The sequence below is a fragment of the Phocoena sinus genome, chromosome X (genome assembly GCF_008692025.1).
Source record: "Phocoena sinus isolate mPhoSin1 chromosome X, mPhoSin1.pri, whole genome shotgun sequence".
Lineage (NCBI taxonomy): Eukaryota > Metazoa > Chordata > Mammalia > Artiodactyla > Phocoenidae > Phocoena > Phocoena sinus.
Genome location: NC_045784.1, coordinates 14377814 through 14399364, shown reverse-complemented (window position 1 = coordinate 14399364; position 21551 = coordinate 14377814). Strand labels below are relative to the sequence as shown.

General features: G+C 48.8%; 1 protein-coding gene across 2 annotated transcripts in view; it reads right to left on the bottom strand.

Moving 5' to 3' along the window:
- The window catches only part of NHS (NHS actin remodeling regulator), a 340931-nt gene extending 324403 nt beyond the window's left edge, over nt 1-16528 (bottom strand). Inside the window, exons 1-2 of one of the 2 annotated variants that reach the window (XM_032618769.1) lie at nt 16321-16528; nt 15644-16245 (exon numbers count right to left, since the gene is read on the bottom strand). In XM_032618769.1, the coding sequence (XP_032474660.1) occupies nt 15644-16172 (529 nt within the window). In that variant the 5' untranslated portion in view covers nt 16173-16245; nt 16321-16528. Of the gene's footprint in view, nt 1-15643 lie in introns of both variants that reach the window. The other variant, XM_032618770.1, reaches the window with a different exon arrangement.
- Between the last annotated feature and the right edge of the window lie 5023 nt (nt 16529-21551).

Below are 21551 nucleotides of genomic sequence, written 5' to 3'. Positions count from 1 at the left end.
GGAAGCTGAGCCTGTGTCGGAGGTTTGAAGGAAAGTCCGGTGGGTGGCTTTTTAGAACCTGCTTGACGCCTTTTCAACCCCCAGAATCCACAAAGTTCCGTCTAGTCCGGGTTGCTACTTTGTGGATCAGATATCCAAGGCCCTGAAAGCAGAGCCACGAGAAGAAACCCTCTCAGGGGGACAGAAAGGCTTTCCACTCTTCGTTGCCTCTTGCCCTCCTGAGGAAATGTTCTGCTTTGCCTAGATTTTGCATAAAATCTTGACAGTAGGGGCAAATAGAGGAGGCAACTCCCGACAGCTCTAAAGCTAATCCCTCCAAGGGATTAGAGGACTCATCACTCGATTTGTCCTCCATTCCCTCCCCAAGGGAAGGAAGCGATCTGAAAATCCAAAAGGATTCTCCTTCTCACAGAGGAAGAGCTGAAGCGGCGCCAGTAAAGATTCCAATGGCAAACTCCGATTACAAGGGGTTTCCAAGCGATCTGAAACACAGCTCTGTGAACAGCCCTCGTCTGAGAATCAAAAGGCTCCATGGCTATGCTTTAATATAAAAAGAGGCGGAAACAAGGTCCTTTGAAGTAAATCACATTTCCTTCATTTTAGACGCCCAAACTTTGCCATTACAGATCAGTCATCATCTTTCCATTCCAGAAAAGCAGAACGAAACTTTTGCTTAGCCTAGAAGCCAAGAGACGGCGAGGAATAAGAACAGTCGCTGTCAGAGCCTTGAAACACCTTACTGAGGAAGAGAGTTTTGTAAAACTACAAGGCAGGGAGTTTTCACTCAAAAGAAAAGCGTAGGTACGTTCACCAGAAGATAGGAACTAGAATGTTCGTCGCAGCATTATTCAGAATAACCCAAACAGGAAACTATCCAAATGCCCATCAACAACAGAATGGACAAATAAATCACGGTACAGTCATACAAAGGAATACTATACAGCAACGAAAATAAACGAACGACACTTACATACAACATAGATGGGTCACACAGATATAATTTTGAGCAGACAAAAAAATCCATATATAAAAAAGCACATACTGGATGACGACACAACAGACCAAAACAGACTGTTAGAAGTCAGGATAATGGCCAACTAGGTGGGGAGCGGGGGGCATGCTTGGAAAGGAACTGGCAGGATTTCCAGAGGGCTGTGAATGCTGTTTCTTATTCCAGGTGCTGGTTAAAGAGGTACGTTCAATGCGTAAAGATTCATTGAGCTGTACATTTATAACTTGTGCACATTGCTTTGTGTTATAATTAAATATGCGTATGTCGTTTTTATATGGTGGGAGAGAAAGAGAATGAATAGGAATGAATTCTGTTGGTTACAGGTAGCAACATTTCTCTAGAAACCAGAACTCTGTTAACAAGTCTTCATTTCCATTTGCTTACTTGAGGAAAGCTGTTACACTGCTCTGGGCACACACAGAAACTCTTTATGTGTCTCAGGGGAAAAGACTCTATATTTAGAGCCCCTTTTATTCCGTGAAAGTACTCTGGAGTACTTTCGTCACCTGTTCATTTTCAGGAAAACCAGTCGTTTTTTCTCCCTGTGCTGTATCTCTACGTTAGTCAGGGTCAGCTAACTGCTGTAACAAATATCCTCTAAACCTCACAAGGAAAGTTTACTTCTCCCTTATGTGAAAGCCAATCAGGTGGCGGCAGACAGCCTTTTATGTGATGATCCTGGGACTCAGGCTCCTTCTGTCTGGTGGCTCTACCATCCTTCAGGGCCTTGGAGTCCTCTGCTGGGTCCTCTGCATGCAACCAGCACAGCGGGGAGGAAATAAACTGCAGAGGATCAGGTAGGAGCTTTTATACGCCCATCCCAGAGGAGAGCAATTATTCCTCTCACATTCCATTGGACAGAACTCAGTTACATGGTCCCACCTAAATGCAAGGGAGGCTGGGAAATGTAGTCTGTGTTGCCCAGGGGGGAAAGGGCAAAGCAAGTCATTACCGGACATGATACAGACAGTCCCAGAAAGTGAGGGCACGGGTGTCTGCACTCAGCACCACTTCCACAATGGTACACGTCCTCAGCCGGGCCTCCCCCGCCATCGGCACAAGTCCACGTCCCCCAAAACAATGAAGGTGTAATGGCAGCCGACGCTAAATTGTCCTTGCAGTATCCCATGACATGAGTTAGGCTAGCCAAGCCAGAAAGCGGGCTGAGATTCTTCTGCTCTCATTTGCACCCTGCATCCAGCCAGCCAGAATATTTATGCTGGTTGAGGAGCGACAGGGGCTGGGTATTATCCATTTTCACATCTGTTTCCTTTACCCAAGCCCCCTGATAATAATAATGATAAAACAACAACAAAAATAGTCACACACGGCTGGACCCGTCTATGGATTGATTCGCTCAGTCTTCACAACCATTCTCTGTGGTGAGTCCTAACACTATCCCCATTTCACAGATAAGGAAACTAAGACAAAAAGGCTACAAATTTGTCCAAGGTTGCAATAGCTGGCAAGTATCAGAACTGAGAGAATCAAAGGCCTTTCACTAGAAAGGCAACTGCGATTAGGAACACAGCCTGTGATCATTGACAAAAAATCCCAGACCCTCAGGGTACAAACCTTGAACCCAAGCTTCCTAAAGGGGGCTTGATCCAACCAAGGTGAACAGGCCACAGAAAAGTATACAGAGCAACTTGGAAAGAAAGTCCAACCTGAGAAGTAAAGGAGGGTGTCTCTTTGGTTTGGGTTTTGTTTTGTTTTGTTTTAAATTTTCCTTCTCACTCAACAGCTGTTAAAAACTGTGAATCGGCAAATCAATCAAGAAAACCCAAAAGGGCTTCCAAATTGACCTTGACCAGCCAATACTCTTAATAGGCTACACCTCTCACTGTCTTTACTCAAATGAGTGTGTAAGTGAATCTCATTTCTCACTATCACCTCCCACCCTAACACCAGCCTGAGATTCGCCCGGTCCTAGGCTACGGGGAAAGGGTTAAAATAAAGCCACACAAGCAGCAACCTTATGCAATATATTTTCCTTCGTGCAACTGGATTAGTTTTAATTAGCGAAAGCTCAAACTTTGCCAGATGAGCTCTAGTGACATCTGATACCTGAGCAAGGCTCCAAAATCTCTTCTCTCACACTGAAGGCATTTAACCCAAGTGAAACTCTCCGAAAGCCTTCCACGACAGCCTTCCCGGTGTCTCTTCTTGGTTTGCCCACTTTCCCCCAACACTGCCCCAAACTTTGAAGCATCCTTCTCTCCTATTTATGAAGCAGAAAGCCCCATGACTCTCACATGGAAAAGGATTTCTGTGCTATTTATTCATGCTGCACTCTCCCCGCCCCCAAAGTTCATCCCTAGAATCAAAGTCTCAATAAACATGTACCATCTTGTAAATGGGAGCACTTCAGGGGCGAGGAGGGGGCTGGCTGAGGCAGCAGAACTTTGATGCGAAATTCACATGGAAAATACAGCTTTACTCGTATTATTAAAATATAAATCCATAGTGGGAAGCAGCCGCATAGCACAGGGAGATCAGCTCGGTGCTTTGTGTCCACCTAGAGGGGTGGGATAGGGAGGGTGGGAGGGTGGGAGGGAGGGAGACGCAAGAGGGAGGGGATATGGGGACATACGTATAGGTATAGCTGATTCACTTTGTTACAAAGCAGAAACTAACACACCACTGTAAAGCAATTATACTCCAATAAAGATGTTAAAATATATACATATAAACCCAGGCTCGAGGAACAGAGTCCAGATGCACTTTGGAGAGAAACATAAATATTGATATTATAATCTAATGAACACTGTCTCACTGGCTGTCATCCTTCCTCATAGCTCCTACTTCTTTCCTCCCTCAGTTGTCTAGTAGTAAAAATCAAGAGTAGCTGAACTCCAGAGTGGGGCTTCTTATTCCACAAATCTAAATGCACTTAGATATAATAATTAGAAATCACATTTTAAACAACTTTCTTCATCCTCCAGCCAGGCTTCAAGCATCAGCTGAAAACAGTTACAAATCAGCATTCCCTGCTACTTACAAGTTTGCTTAAGAGTAATACGTTCTTTCTCTTCCCGCCTCTTTTTAAATGTTATTTTAGCTTTATCTTAGAAAAACTCCTACTTCTAAGTTACCCCTGGGGCCTCTGAGGCCAGATTCTTATCCTTGTGTCAAGCGGTGCTCTCCCTAGAGCTCGGCACCAAGATGTTATAAACAGTCAGCGCCATCAGACCAAAGTGAGGAAACTCCACTGTCCCAGTTTGTGTTAGAAATCTGTTTTTTTTCTTTGTCTTTTTTTAATTGGGATACAACTGCCATACATTGTATTAGTTTCAGGTGTGCAATGACTGCTACAAGAAGCCTACTTAACATCCACTATCTTACAGTGACAATTTTTTTTTCTTGTGATGAGAACTTTGAAGATCTACCCTCTTAGCAACTTTCAAATGTACGTTATTATTGACTATACTCACCATGCTGTGCATTACATCCCCAGGACTTTTATGTTATAACTGGAAGTTTGCTCCCTTGCAAATCTCAAACATGGAATCGCTAGTTCTTAGCCTGATCCTACTGGATGGTCCCGAAGTTTCTGTGGAATTCTTATCTTCCACGCCCACATTCATACAACACGCCTGACAGGGGCTGGTGTGAGGGCACCAGAGTTCAAAAACTGTTTTCTAACAGTTAGTACTCAAAAGAGTACTCTCTCTCTGAAGAGACGGAAGAGTCGCCATCTTAATAGGAGGGTCGGTTACACAGGTGAATACGGTTGTTAAAACTCACAAAACTACACACTTGAGAGCTGTACATTTCACTGCAAATTATACATGGACTTTTTAAAAACATCTTTATTGGAGTATAATTGCTTTACAATGTTGTGTTAGTTTCTGTTGTAAAAGGACTATTGTTAGGACACCTTTTCGATTGCCCTGAGACAGCAAAATAAGATTAATCAACAAGGCTCTCAGAGAAGTGCCTGCCTCGACGTTTAGAAGTGGCTTTGCAGGGAAGAGATATGGGAACATATGTATATGTATAACTGATTCACTTTGTTATAAAGCAGAAACTAGCGCACCATTGTAAAGCAATTATACTCCAATAAAGATGTAAAAAAAAAAGTAAAAATAAAGAACTGGCTTTGCAAAACGCATTAGACACGTGTGAGAATTTGCTTTCGCTCCTCCTAGCAGGAGCGTGAAACGTTATAACATGGCTTCCCTTGGAGCAAGTCCGGCAGAGTAAGGGGTGGGGAGGTCCTTTCCTTTTCAATTTTATGCCCTTCTGTGTGGGCCGAGGTGCCCAGCCCCGAACATGAAACAAAAGATGCCAACAGCTCTAAGCTGGATCCAACCGCTTCTCATTACTTCCACCAAACTACCACTGTCTCTCACCAGGACAGCCTCGGACTGGGTCTGTCTGCTTCTACCCCTGCCTCTCCCACAGTCACTCCTTGACCGAGTAGCCAAAGTGATCCTTTTAACCTCTAAGAAGTCAATCATGTTACTGCTAGGCTTGAAACCGTCCAGTGAGTCCCCACTTCACTCAGAGCAAAGGGCAGAGTCCTCACTCACGATGGCCTACTACACTCTACCCCGCCGGGCCGTCGTCCAGCCCCCCTCCCCGGCCTCCTCTCCTCCCACTCTCCTCCCTGCATGCCCCAAAGCCACCACACTGGCCTCCTTACCAGCGCTCCACCACACCAGGCACGCTCTCAGCTCAGGGCCTTGGCAGGATCTCCGGTTTCCTCTGCCGAAACACGTCCTCCAGCGCACTACCTCATTAACTCCCTCACCTTTTCCCAATCTTCACTCAAATGCCGTTTCCTCAATGAGGCCCACCTGACCGCCCCACTGAAAACGGCAACCTCACTCCAGTCCTCTGGACCGCCCTCATCCTGCGCTAGTTGCTTTTCGCCCATAACACTTAACACCTGCTAACGTGCTTTGTACTCCTTACAAGTAACACTAGGTTTGTTGTTTATGGTTTCTCTCTCTCCTCTGTAAACTGTTTGGAACTTTTTGTTCACTGGTGAAACTCAAGGGCCTAGAAGAGTGCCTGGAATACAATAAATGAATGACCCTGGATGCTAAGATCATTGGTCATTTTATTTTGATACCTCTCTGCATAACAAAAAGAGGCCACGGAGGGCTTCCCTGGTGGCGCAGTGGTTGAGAGTCCGCCTGCCGACGCAGGGGACGCGGGTTCGTGCCCCGGTCCGGGAAGATCCCACATGCCGCGGAGCGGCTGGGCCCGTGAGCCATGGCCGCTGGGCCTGCGCGTCCGGAGCCTGCGCTCCGCGGCGGGAGAGGCCACAACAGTGAGAGGCCCGCGTACCGCAAAAACAAACAAAAAAAAAAAGAGGCCACAAAGAACACAGAGATCTTAATAGCCGTCTGACCACACAGAGGGACAGAGAACTGCTTGGTCAGCTGTCTCCTTCCCCCTGACCCAGCATTTCACAGATTCAGGTACAGGTTTACACCTGCTTGGAAAAAATTAACACAGGCCTCCCACTCTGCATGATCCAATTATAGTACCAATAAAATAACAGCCAATAATTACCAGGGGCTCACCATGTACCAGGCGCAGCTCTAAGTGCCTGAGCGCTCAACCTGACTCCTTTGGCCCTGTCAACAAACTAATGTAGCAGGTACTGTTTTTATCTCCACCCCATAATAGATGAAGACCAGGGACCCAGGATTTGAAGCGCGTGGTCTAACTTCAGCATCCGTACTCTTAACCACGCACTAGCTTCCTCTCGATAACTAGATAAACCAGATACCTGACAACCTTGCTCAAACTGAGCCCAAGCAAACTCCGAAGGTTGTGAATTCCAAACCTTTCTTGAAGGAACAGAGCACAAGGACATAAAGTTCTCACCACGTATCCTCAAAGAAAGGCAGGGACAGGCACTTGGATTCTCTGCCTTGGACAAACCAGGCACTTTGGAGCCAGAGGAATGGACTCTAGGACCCAGAGAGTTCCCTTGCCGTCCAGCTTTACAGTCCTTCGATGGCGAACACCAAAGCAGGTTCCCCCAAATAAACTCTTTATCCGTTATACACAAGGAAATTTAAATAGCCCCTCTGATGGCTGTGAGTCCAGTGTGAGCCAGACTAACCTCATTTCCCTTTTGAGTAGGGTTATTAGACTGGGAGATCAAAGAAATGCTCCAGACATATGGTATCTTGATTTCAGCAAACCATCTGACAATCACTCATGATGATAGATCTTGTGGGCAAGGTGGAGAAATGTGGTTTGAATGGGAAGGTAGGGGGAGCGTTCGGGGCTGCTGCAACAATGGTACCCAAGGAACAGTGATTAATAGACGTCAGCCTGGAGGGATGTTGTTAGCACCGCCTGCCAGTGTGCTCCGGCCTTGAGTACATCGGAACAATAATTTTATCAAGGACGTGGGTGATGGGGTAGCGTCATGTTGAGGATGTCTGCAAAGAGCAAAACGCTGTGGGCAGTAGCTGACACACCGAATCAAGATTGTAAACCATCGCCACTGACTGGAAATGAAAGAGCAAAGCAAGCAAGATTCAATTTAACAGAGACAATGGGGGAGTCCTGTGAAATTTAAGTTCAAAATACCAACTACACAAATGGAACAGAGGAAGCCTCATGTAAAGGAACTGCCACCATAAAGGAAAGGGGTTTGTTGGGCTATAAGAGCAATCACGCACCAGTGGTGTCGTGCAAAAGGTTAAGGCAACAAGGGCCCCCTTAGTCCTAGGAGGGGCGTGAAGATGGAGAAAGGAATGGGTCCATTCCTGTGGCAGGGGGCGACCAGATTGGAAGGGGATAGGAAATGTGGCATTAAGATTCCTGGTTGAAGGAAGTGAAGTTGTTTCACCTGGGATGAAGAACGCTTAGAAGGGACAATAGCAGTCACCTCTAGACACTTAAAGAGGTCCTGGAAAAGAGATTATAAGCAGATTCCATATGGCTCCAGACAGCAGATTAGGACTGAAAGGCAGGCATTGCCAAAAGACAGATTTAGTCTCAGTGTAGATAAGGATTATTTGAGAATGGGAGCTATACAGCAATAAAGTTGGGGTGTGGGTGGCCACGCCTAGGAGTCTCAGAGGGCACAGAAACTAGATGGGCTTCCACTTGGGACATCTTTAAAAAAGAGTCTCACCCTGAGTGGGAGGCTGGATTTGAGGGACACTAGGGTCTTTCCCAACTCTAAGATCCCAAGACTGTCCAACACTTGTTAACCTCATTTTGTTCTTGGTTAATTTCACTTTGAAGGACTTGGGTGTTTCATAATTAAGGAATTTTTCAGCACACGGATGCCCAGGTCCTCAGATTCCTATTTCAGTACACTCAAACCTTCTCATGTTCATTAATAGATTGAGGGACAGACATTAGCGTCAGAAACAAAACTTGACCCTGCCTGTCTTAGTCATTTACAGAGATGAGCTAGACAGGGTCTCTGCCCTTTGTGGGCTTACAGTCTGGTTAAGAGTGCTCTCCAAAACCTTATTTCAACAAATTTAGACCTTAGAATGAGAGCCTTACATTCAGAAACCATTCTCACCTCATTATCTTTTGTTTTCGCTTAACTATCAAGATGTGATTCATGAGGAATTCTTGATGCAAAAAGAACTTGCAGGAATTTTTGTGATTGATAGTTTGGTCTTGAGACACTCTTCCCATGATTGTTTTTAACCGAGGGTCCCACAAAATCTTTTGGTTCACGATTTTTACTAGAGTAAAAAGAAATTCAACTGAACTATCAAAACAAAATCCCAACTGCATTTAAAACTGCCTTTGTTCTAAAATTTCAAAGCGTTGGGAATTACCTGGCAGTCCAGTGGTTAGGACTCTGCGCTTCCACTACAGGGGGCCAGGGTTTGATCCCTGGTCAGAGAACTAAGATCCCGCAAGGCACGGATGCGGCCACAAAAGAAAAATTCAAAGCATTATATGAAGTCAATGGATCTTCCAGACGTTTGCGCTAACGTGGGACAACAGGAAAGATGTCATATGTGACTGGAACTTAAAGGTGATGCCCACCGTAGACCAGAAGCCCTGAGACTGAAGATGTTTCTGAGCACTTATGCGGCATTTACACTTTCCCGATGGCATTGTGTGGAAAACGCCTCCACAAACGGGAAGAAAGGAATCTTCATTGTTACCATCTTAGCAATGTCAGCCCAACAGAACCTCAAGGATTTCCTAGGTAAAGTAGTTTGGTAGTTTTGATTTAAAAGCCCAATCCAGGGACTCCCCTGGTGGCCCAAGTGGTTAAGACTCCACGCTCCCCATGCAGGGGGCCCAGGTTTGATCCCTGGTCAGGGAACTAGATCCTGCACGCCGCAACTAAGAGTCCGCACGCTGCAACTAAGACCCGGCACGGCTAAATAAATAAATAAATAAATACCCAATCCAGTACAACAAGAAAAGTCCAGAAAGAAATGTGCTGCTGTTACTGGTTATGAGGAAATGACACCCATGAATTATTAACACTTGAAAGATTGCGTTTTTCTCAGTAGCTCCGTGATGCGTTTAAAAGCAGCTTTCAATGGAGCTATTCGGATATCATAATGCCTCAAAAGAACTCACTGAGTAGAGCCAGGAGGAAAAGACACCTAACGACAGTTACGAAAATAACCCCCACTAAAAACACATTAAGCAGACTGCAAAGGGTTTCTGTGAGTGGTAGAACGAACAGAACGGGGAGGAAAAGGATGATCCTTCCAAATCAGGCTGAACCCACAATTAGCACTGCCATACCGACCCCAAATGATCGATTCACCCCCTGTGTAACTTCCTAGTCTACTTCTGGGCTTAGCAGTTCCTGGGTCTGCTCTGGCTGAAATGGCGCATCTCACACAGGGAGCGTGGATCTCTCGGGGCCGTCATCACTTGCCCATTCTACAGGACGATAAGCAGTCCTCTCAAAGGCTGGCCGAGGAAACGCTGAGGAACTGAGGGGGTGTGTCTTGGTCATCGTGGACCTGGGCTCCTTTCCAGCCTCTTCTCACCTCTGAAGCACTGACGATCTCCTCCTACGCCAATGAGAGGTTAGACTGTGAGCCCACTCAAGGGTAGTAAGTTATTTCCAGACCCAGCACAGAGCGACTGGAGGGCTTGGCCATGTGACGAATCTAATAACCCCTGGGGAAGGAGTTTAGGGAAAAAGAATGAGAAGCGTCACCTCTACCACACTCCCAGCCCTAGGTCTTTGTCCTCACAGTTCAAAGATTAAACAGGTTGTTTTGACATGGGTTCTCCCAGACCTGATGAGTACAAATGCAAGTTCAGGTGCAAGAAGTTTTTGCGGGAGGCGACCCCAGGAAGCACCCATAGGTAACTCAGAAGTGAGACGGAGAAAAGAAGGCAGTGAATACACAGTGTGTTTTCAAGTAAGTCGCCACTGTGGGCAACTGCGGCTCAGTCCTCTGGGAACTCTGAGAGATGGTGTAGAACGTGCCTCAGAGCTCTCTCCTCCAAGGCGCAAGGAAGTGAGGCCACTGGTCCACCAACGTCCCGTCCATCATTGATCGAGTACTACTTCAGAGGCAATGATTCGCTTGCACTTCTGGCTTTCCCTGTGTGCGAGGCCCAGCGCGGTCCATCAGTCAGAAAAGAAAAAAAGCCCTAGGCAGAGTCACAGGAGTTGGCAGTTAGCAGCCATCAGAATGAGAGGTGAGGGCTGAAGGAATCTAGCAGGGCGCCAACACAGTCTGCTGTCCAGAAGGAGAAAAGCTAAGATAAAGGTTAGCACAGGGTTCTAGAAAACTCGGAGGCGGGAGGTGGCAGGCAAGGAATCAGATTCCACTTCACAGAGAAGATGACGTGTCCACTGATTATCAAAGAAAGAGCAGAAATGAGCCAGTAAAATGTTCCAGAAGAAAAGAGTAGTATACACATTGGCCCGAAGAATGAGAAAGCCTGGCAAGTTGGGGTACAGCCAGTAGTTCAGTGTGACTGGACTGGGGTGGAATGTGGGGGAGGCAGGGAGGGACATGTCAAGTGGACGGAAGCGTATCGAGAAGGGCCTTGATTTTAATACCGTAATGCCCCTGGATTTGTGCAGCAACGCGTGGGAGAAAAGACTGATGTCTGGGAATACAGTTTGTGCACTCAGACCTGGACCCTAACTCTAGGCTCCAGCACTTTCTAGCTGTTGCTCCCCAGAGCAAGTTGCTAGTCCTCAGTAAAGTACGAAAATAACTCTCATAGAGTCACTGTGAAGATTAAATAAGACGATTCATATAAAATCTTAGCATAGGGCCCGACATGGAGCAGAACTGAATAAATGTTAACTAAAAATAAAATAAATCTACTCGCTAGATGACAAACGTGTTACTGCAGTGAGATGGGAAAACGATGGTCTTTTCAGGACATGGCAATGGATTAACTGTGCATCCACGTGGAAAAAATGCATCTTGATCCCTACCTCATACTATTTGCAAATATCAATTCCACGTGAATCATGGATCTAAATGACAAAGGCAAAAGAAAAAAAAAATTCTAGAACATAAAAGAATATCCTCACGACCGTGGGGTCAGTGAAGAATTTAAGAACAAACAGAACAGAGCACGAAGACCACTAACCATAAAGAAAAGGATCCATAAGTTGGACTACATAAAAATAAGAACTTCTGCTCACCAAGAGGTAACACTAAGAGAGTGAAAAGGCACACAACAGAGAGACGGTAATTGTAATATCTATAGCTCACAAATAACTCACATACACAATATATAAAGAACTCCTACAAGAAAAAAACATACAAAGAACCTTACTGGAAAGTGAGTAAAGGCCTCGAACAGGGAATTCACAAAAGAGAATATTCAAGCGGTCAAAAATATATATGAAAAGGTGTTCAATCTCACAAGCCATCAGCAAAATGCAAATTAAAACCACAATGAGATTTTTATTAGCTACCCACAGAGTAGCTACAGTGGCCATATATACACTACCAAATGTAAGGTAGATAGCTAGTGGGAAGCAGCCGCATAGCACGGGGAGATCAGCTCGGTGCTTTGTGACCGCCTGGAGGGGTGGGAGAGGGAGGGTGGGAGGGAGGGAGACGCAAGAGGGAAGAGATAGGGGAACATATGTATAACTGACTCACTTTGTTATAAAGCAGAAACTAACACACCACTGTAAAGCAATTATACCCTAATAAAGATGTAAAAAGTAAAAATAAAAAAGACCATACCATACCTGTTCTCTCTTCATCCTCTCTTATGTGGCCTTCCTCTCCACCTCTCCACTTAAACAGCACTTAGCAGGGCCGCTCATTGCTGACAACGTACCAAGCTCAATGGCCTTGCCTCAGCGCTCATCTTCCTCTCAGAAGCATTTGACCAAAACGATTCCTCCTCCGTTCCTGAGACACCTTCTCCTGGCTTCCATCATACCATGCCCTCCTGATTTCCCTTCTAGCTTGCTCACTGCTCTTCCTCAGTCTTTCTTCTCCTGTACTAAAATTCCGAAGTTGGACTGCCCGAGGCTAAGTCTTGGTCCCCTTTCCTTTACTCTCTACACGGTCCCGAGCTCCAGGGCTTCGCGTATCGTCTCTACCCTTACATCTCACATCTACATCTCCAGCCTGGACCTCTCTCTTGAGTTCTGAACTCACACGTCTAATTGTCTAAGACATAAGCAGCTCAAGTTAACATGGCACAAACAGAAAAGCACTGATTCCATCCCCACCCCCAAAGATAAAAGATCCACTCTTCCACGAACCTTACCCATTTCTGGAAATGGACCTTCTGTGAGCTGTTTAAGCCAAAAACAACAACAACACTGGGTGTCATCCACAATTAGTATCATTATTTGCTCTTATACCCTGTACCCAAACCAACTGGTAAGTCCCGTCAATTCTATTTCCAAAATGAATTCAGAATCCAAGCACTGTTCACTGTCACCCTAGTCCCAGCCACGGTCACCACTCACACTGTCTAACTGGTCTACCAGCTCCGGACTTGCCTCCGGAGCGACTTTGCTAAAGCATGTGTCAGATCATGTCACCCCTGCAAAAACCACTCCAGCCTGTCTCAGGGCAACAGGAAGCAGCTGTCCAAGGATGAAGCAGCATGGAGAATGGTGACCCGGGTGGGAAGGCTATACAGGGGGTATGGAGGCACCCAGACACATTCAAAGGGAGAGAAAAGAGAACTTCGGTCACTTCCAGGCTCCCTCTCCCTTTGAAACTCCCCGAGGCCTTGAGCAATGCTAAAGGGAGATGCATGAGGTAGCAGATGCCACGGGTACTCCACCCACACACAGCCCCTCTCCCCTCCCCAGGCAACCCCTGCAGACATTCCGGTACACACCATAGGCTTTTAGCATCTTTCTACCTGGCCCGGGAGCCTGCTGAGCTCACCCCGGGGGCAGGCCCCAGGAGCCAGGGAGTTCATACTCCAGGTGCTCTCCATCAGTGAGCGATGGAAGTTGCTGGAGAAATACTGCAGCTTCCTCACTCCTCAGTGGGACACTTCTGAGGTGTGTGCTGGATTGAACCCCAGTTGCCCACTTCCCCACTCCCTCCCTGTGCTTCCTGGGATCCCCTCTCAAATAAACTCCTTGCACAGAAATCCTTGCCTCCGTCTCTGCACACTGGGAAGCCCAAATTAAGATACATAATACTGTGCTTTTCCTCCCGAAGGTAATGCCTTTTATGACATCAAACAGGAACAATGCCATCCTAAATGTATCTGGACAAGAGGAGAGGTCTGTGCACGAAGTATGGAGATACCGTTTTTGAAAAACGTAAAAATAATAGATTTTAAGTCTAACCCTTGTATTCTATGAGCTCCGTCTTCATTTATTTATTCACGTATAAATATGCACAAATAGAGTATATGTTCATCAATCGTATGCACACACCAAAAATCCCCTCTTTTCTCCATTCGCCATTAGTTTGTACTCCAAACAGTGAAAAGGATTATATTAAATTCTGGGTACATAACTACCCACTCCTGCCTCTGAAGAAAAAGGAGAGAAGAGGACTCATTCTGCTCCATCGCTGAGTTTCACTTGTGAGAAATCTAATTTAAGGTGCAGTGGGTCACACACACACACACACACACACACACACATACGGGAAATGTATGCACCACTCAACAGTCTGCAAAACTTCCCTCCACTTCTTTTGAAGTGAAATCACCACTCACCCCGACCACACTCCCCAGATATCAGCGCTGTTGAAAGTGAAGGGCCGGTCCCTGCTGTGTGGTTTGAGGTAAAAAGGAGGCAGGATTAAAGCGCTCATTTCAAGTCCCAGAAGTAAAATACGACTTGGCCTACGGCAGTCCTAATTCTTTCCAGAACTCATCCCCAGAATTGCCCTTTTAAACAACCAGTCATTAACCCAACTCCGGGTCTTTCATAGCTGCGAAAACCGATCGCGCACATCATTTATTCATTACGCTTATTATTATTGTTATTGCAGAAAAGCAGTGAATTCCCCGGGCGGGGTTCAGAGGGGTTTTTTTTGGGAGGGGGGAGTGCGCGAACGGGGCGGGGGGGGGGGGTCGGTCAGGAGGCTGTGCGGGTTGCGGGACTGAGGTGCCCGGAAGTCCCCGGGGAAGGATGCCGTGAGGGCGCCCCCGCCCCGTGCGCTCCGAGGCCACCGCCACCGGCGCAGCTGCTGCAGCAACCGGGGAAGCTTCTTATGTAAGTCAGAGCCGCTGACATCACCTTCGCTGCGAGCGTCGCAGCCGCTGGACTAGGCGCCAAAGGACCGGCGTGCTGGCTTACGGCCCCCGCCCACCGTCCGGTTGTTCCTAAATGACTCCAACGCCTCCCGATTTAGCCAACCGTGTGCCAGGGGACTCTCCCGAGCGCCAGAATGACATTTATTGGGAGCCCTGGGATGTCGCAAGAGTGAAGTTAACGGGCAGCAAAGGTGTCCAGGGGTCTTGTACACACGGGTGAATGTGGGCGACATTCCACGTTGGGGGAAAGGGAGGGGGGCGAAACCCCTCCGAGATTCTCGGACAGACAGCCATTTAGTAGGAACCCTGTTCTGTTCAGGGCAGAAGAGATGCCCAGGGGTCTCATCGATCTCCCCAGGGCCGGGGACACTCCTCCATCCACGCCCCTCCCAGGCCAGGAGGCTGGAGCAGAGCTCTTCGGAGTTCACTCCGGGAGGCGAATGGCGCCGCGCTACGTCGCACACAAACGCAAGGCACAAGTTCGGGGCTTGGTGCAGCCCGTGAGGTCACAGTAAGAGGGACAAAAACGCCACGGCGTTGCAGAAGCCCTGAGAGGACACTCACTGCTCCTCGAGCGGCCCAAGCACGCACTGGGGTGGGGGTGGGGGGACTACAGGGCTCCGGGATGGGCTACTGGAAACCACAGAAGTTGCACCAACCTCCCGCCCCGCCGGGGAGGGACCGAGAAACCGAGCCCCAGAGGTGAATGACAGGCACCTCTGTCTCCTGTGTCCCCATAAATGCTCCCTCTCAGCCCACGGCTGCCTTCGAGTCCCGAGACTGCCGCTTTAACTTTCTCCCCTCCGCGTCTGCGTCCCTGCCCCGAACTCCGGGAGGCCTGGGGTGGGTCTCAGGGGAGGCAAGCGTAAGGTGCAAAGCTGCAGCAGGCGCGGCGCCGGGATTGCGGCGACCGCGGAGGGCGCGAGGGTGCGGCGCCGACGCGGAGCGCCGGGCGGGCGGGAGGACGGCGCGGGTACTCACGCACTGCCTCCTGCTTGGGGTCCAGCGTGCCGAGCACGCGCTGCACGCCACCGAGCTTGCCCTGCAGCGCCCAGACGCGACGGTGAGTGAGCTGGATGTCGCTCTCGAGCTCCTGGAAGAGGCTGCACGCGTGCCGGGCCACGTCCGAGAGCTGCCGGAGGACGCGGGCCAGCGCCGCGTTGCTGACCGCGCACAGGTCCAGCATGAGCAACACGGCCGCGGCCGCCGCCGAGGACGCCTCGCCGGCCGCTGACGCCGCCTCCAAAACCCCTGCCGCGCTCTCCTCGCCCGCCGCGGGCGCCTCTCCGTGCGGCGGCAGCGCCTGGTCGGTTGGCGCGGGCAGCGCGCGGGGCGCGCGGGGAGGATCCTCCGGCGCCGGCGCCACGGCCTCGTCCCGTCGGCCGGGCAGCTGCAGGGGCGGCGGCGGCGGTTCAGCGCTGCCTCTGTTCGCGTCCTCCGCCGGGTCAGGCGCCGGGCGTCGCTGCCGGCACAGCCACTGCGGCTCCACGATCCGCTTGGCGAAAGGCATCCCGCGCAGCCGGGCCGCGACTTTCTGGTCTCCTCAAAGCGCCCCGGGCGAGCGGGGAAACGGGCGCGCCCACCTGGGTGGAGAGGGGTTAGGAGTCGGGCAAAGGCGCGTTCGGGGAGTCCGGATACGCAGGGGGCTCCTCGCTCACCTGGCCTCCTCCTCGTCCCCGCCCTCCCCTTAGCAAATCAGTCCAGCCGCTCCTCCTCCGCGTGCACCGTTCCCTGAGGAGGATGACAAGCGCGGGGCACAGAAATCCCGGGGCGCGCCTTGGCTCTCCTCACTTGCTTCCAACCCGGGTCGGCTGGCTCAGCTCCATCATTCCTGCGCTCGCCGCCGCCGCCGCCCCGGCCGCTGCCGCCGCCACCGCCTATATAAATGGGCGTGTGTGTGTGTGTGTGTGTGTGCGCGCGCGTGTGCGCGCGCACCCGCGCGCGTGTGTGTCTGGGTGGGTGGGTGTGCGCGCGCCTCAGTTTGAAAGTACCCCGGCGCAGGCCTCTCCCCGCGCGCCCCTCGGCCGCTCCGGGGAGCAATTGCGCCCGGGATCTCTCTCCCTCTCTGGGCTGGGGGAGGAGGTTTCGGAAAGGCGCTTCGAAAACCCGGAGAGAGGAATCCGCCTCCAGCCCAGGCGCAGGAGGCGGCGCGGGGGCGGCGGGGCGGACGCAGGGCAGGGGAAGGGAGGGGAGGGGTGGGGGGGAGAGGCCCGGGCGAGCGGGGCGCAGCGCCCTGTGCGGCCGCTGGGAGTCACTGGTGGCCTCGCCTCTCCAGGCTTGTTCTGATGCAAAGACACTTCCTCGCATCCGAGGGGTGAGGATTGAGACTGTCAGCGCGGTGAGGGCGGGGAGTCCTCAAGTTGGGGTTGCCGGTGTGGGTGGCGAGCGCAGAGGCAGGAGGGTGGGGTGCTGGGGATGCGGCAGATTTGACGTGTTGGAGCAAGTTGCTTCGCCGAATTCCAGCTCTGAGCAAGTCCTTTGGGTTCTTAGCTGGGAAAACTGGGCTGCCCCTTAGAGTGCCCTGGGCTCTGTGAGCGCTGTGACACAGCTGGGGAGGGTGACGGGGCGTGGGCGCATCTTGGGGTGGCCAGAGTGGGCAGGACGCTATTTATACCCCTTCCCGGGCATCCCTCGGCCGGCCGCTACGCTGGGCCAGGTCTCTATAGAACATCATGAATGAGACCCAAACCACCCATGAGCAAAACCCCCAGAAAACTGCTTGCCAAACTCATTGACGCGTTAGGTAGGATAAGCCATATTATCTCCCTGTCACCCTACTCTGCTGATCAGACACGGGAATGTTAAAGTTCTCCATCAGAGAGCTGATGATTCACGGAAGAAAGGAAGATTTTCCCATTTGGTTAACTGAAAGGTATAAGTTCTCAAAAGGCATGTACACTATTTCGATTGCAGCAGTCGAAGGCTGGATGCTGTCAGCCTAAAACCTAAAAAAGAGTTTGAGAAATGTTAATAAAATGCATGCTTTCATCCCTCCAAAAAGAATACTGTAAAAATATTTTTTATTTTAAAGCCACAAGCCAGATCTTGGGAATGCAGACTTCATTTCATGTGTCTAAAGAGAACATGGAAAAAATATGTTTTATGGCAACAATAAAGCCCTCCAGACCGGTGGTGGGGCCCGCCACTCGGCACTCTGGACTGGCCCAGACTTCAGTTATAAAGGCTTCAATAGACCCCCCCCCTCTCCTATTCTACCTCAAAATATAACATTTTTGGCGAGGGAGTATGCTTGTTCATAAAAGATCCAGGCTGGGGATTTGGGGGTAAAAGGTCATGATGTCTGCAAGGTACACATAAGTGTTTCAGTAGCAACAAGAAGAGTGATGATAATAATGTATGTGGAGACAAAAGAAAATATGACAAAATAGGTAAATACTGAGTCTAGGTGAAGGGCAGATTGGGATTCATCGTACATTTCTTGCAACTTTAAATTTGGGTTTGTTTCCAAATAAAAAGTGGGGGAAAAAAAGAATATTTTGTAAAAGGGTCTTTTGGGAGTTGTTTTTTCATCTCACAAATCTAAAGAGCTTAGAGCTGGCTGTTTTCAAATCTAGCTTGACTTTTTTAATATGTTCACAATTCCGAACATGAGTTCTGCTAGGTAGCCAAGCCACGTGCTCCTCCCTAAACACACTGAGGCAGAAAGAACAATGAGGGGTATTTAAAGGCCTCCAGTTAGAGGCCCTTGTGGCAAGTCTGCCCCACTGCTCACTGCCCCTCCCCCGGCACTGCCCTAGTCCCAGCATCCAGGGGTCCTCTCCACCAGACAGAGGTGATTGAAGGGGAGGACGGAAAAATTCCATGGGAGGGGGAGCCCTCCTCTGGGCCCAGGAGGGGTAGGATTCCAGGGGGTAGTTAAGTTCTACAACACGCTAGCTACCTTGCTGTCTGCCCCAAAATGGCCAGCAGAGACTCAAGTCAACATCTCAAACGATTCAAAGTACGGTTCAGCGGTGTAAAAAGAGAAACTCTTTGGAATCTCCTGGCCTCCCGGTCATGTGCTAATAAAGCCATGTGGGCAAAATAAAAAGCTCTGATTGTGGCCTTTGATCGCCTCCGTTCTCACTGCCCCTGGACCCTCTTTGGTAGTCGGCAAGGGACCTCTCCAAGGTCACTTCAGTATTTTATTTCTGATGACTTTGAAGGACAGCTTTCCTTTCAAAGTCACCAAAAATAAAACTAATACTAATTAAAATATGCATTAACACGGTGGGCTGATGTGTTTCTCGGTCCACTGGAAGGTGTGAATAAAGGCACTTTTAGAGAAGTGATCGTTAAACATCCGAGACGCTGCCTAAAAAACTGTGCGCTAGCCTTGGTGCAAGGGCAGCTTCAGACCACCTGGGGGCCTCACTGTGCCCCTCCCACTTCAAGCTCCGCCCTCACCCTACGCCCACAGCTTCAGTTTGGCTGCTACTTTATAGACCCGAAACATTTAAATCATGTCATGGTGATGGGGTGCACGAATATTCTTCGTGCTGATGAATTTTCCATACATCCAGGAGCTGTGTCGCTCTTACTCAAATCCCGGATTGCCCCATTTGACTCCGAGTTTTCCCACAAAAAGCTCTGATGAAATCGAGGTTGACATCTGAAGCCAGACTGTTACATCTACTTATGTGTGTGTTGATCTCTGGAGATCACATACCCACCCCCCACGCCATGTACACATATTTATCACCATGAGCTTATAGCCAAAAGGGAAAAGAAAGGCAGCATTTAAAAATGACCCCACTGCCTAATTCCGGGCAGTCATTCATGCAGCTCAAAGGCCAGCACAATTCTCCCATAAACTCGAACGTTCGGTCAGTATATACCCTTTGCCATTGTAAAACGAACGAAGTATCCTGTGTCACCACGCCCCACAGTTACACTCCTGCCTGCTGCAGGCCAGCGGGGACAAGGTCTTTGTTGAAGGAAAGGACTGGCATTGAGAAGCCACACAGCCCCTCCGCCCTCAGCCTGGCTAGGCTCCGGCTAGCACAGAACCATTGTCAAGCAGCCTCTGGAACCTCACAAGCAACAAAGCAGAGATTCCTGAAAGTTCCTTCACCAAAAATGTCTGTTCTGTTTCAAATATTCCAGCATAGACACTGCACCGCCATTATTTATACTTGAAAAATATTGCTTTTGTCCAAGAAATTCCGGGAGACACACGGGCTTGTTAGCATAATCATGTAATTACAGTGGCTGGAGTCTCCCTTCCTTCACCCAATTGCACCTATTCCTCACTGAATCACTTTAATTCACTCCGAAAAGCCCTGCCGCTGAGTAAAAAGCTGTTAAATAAAAAACGTTTTCAGTAATTTTATTGGGCAAAATTATGAGCCTCCCATCCCAACCCAAGTTACCCAAACCATTTCGCAGATAGGAAAATCTATCACGTTTACATAAGGAAAAAGCAACAATTTGAAAGTGAATGAACGTAAACCATAAAACGTAATGTGAAAATATCTTGTAACTGGAGGTGCCTTACACTTGCTAGAGGCAGAAGCACAGATTTCAGAGTCTGTAGCAAGGGCTGGAGAAGAACGGAGAGGTTGCCATTCTTGGGAAACTACTGGAGAGTCATGTGGCTCACATTCAAGCTGAACACTTTTTGGAGCTCATCGTTATCCTATACTCAAACTGTACCCTCGAATAAAGCTAGGGCACAGAAAAACACCTTGAGGGCAAAATAAAAGCTGAAGATGAGAGAGCCGTGAAACATATGGGAAGAAGACATAGGCACAACCAACAGAAGATGTTACTGGCCCCTCTCTCCTCCACATCAGTGCTCCCAAGGAGGTTCTCTCCCCCAGTGTTCCGTTAGTTGCTGAGCTCTGAGATTCACCAGCTCCCTCTCTCCTTTAGCTGTGCTGGGTCCCGGGAGGAAGCCGGCAGCCTGTGCTTCTATGCCATACTGTCGGGGGGAGCATGCTTTCTCCCAGATCTGTGGTTCGCACCGTGAACGTTATGTCCAAAGCCTTCATGGCTTCGTTTTTGAAACTCAAAAGTCCAAGTCCTTCTAGTTCAAGAACCTTAAATTTGGTCTCGTGTACCCGTGTTCCCAGGAACCACCGGCGGGGTAAAAAGACTATATACCACTACAAAAGGGTTTCCTTTGTTTTCCTTTGTGCTTTTCTTCCTCAAAAAATCCTCATCTAGTCTATTAAGTATGCAGGACAGAGGTTTTTCTCTGCGTTTTACTGGCAGGGAAACATGGGGAGAAAAACAATGATGCTATTAAATGGTTTTCCCAAAATGCCAAAGACAGCAAATCCAAAGATTGTTCCAACCAGCCTTTTTATCTTCCCTGCAAAGAACTGTTGATTACTCACATTGTTTCCAATGGGAGAGATTTTGATTTCTTTCTTATCTTCAAAAATCCTAGCCTCACATTTTACAACTGAATGTAATTTTAAACATGCCAAATCTGGATCTAGTCAGAACTGCAAATACATCAAAATAACGGACAGAGTTAAAGCAGATGGAGCAAACAGCAAGGGAGTTTCATTCACTTATTCGTTCCTCTGGTTATGCAACAAACATTTACCGGAAGCTTTATTTACTGAGTGCAAACATTTATTGGGTGCTCAGGCCTCTGTTTGCTGCCAGGGATATATAAAAGGAAAGAAGACACAAACATCGCTTTCAAAGGGTGGAGTCTAGTAGGGTAGATAGACATGTAAACAAACAATGGCAGCTCAATGCCGGCAAAAGCTATAATAGAGATAGGAATTACGTGCTGCCCAGAATCCCAGAGCGATTAACACTGTCTGGGGGGAATACAGACTGGAGCAGGGATTCTAAAAGCAACATGGCTTTCAGGGCTGCTTCTTACAGCTTAGAAAGGAAAGACTGAAGCTGAGACCAAGCATCACCACAT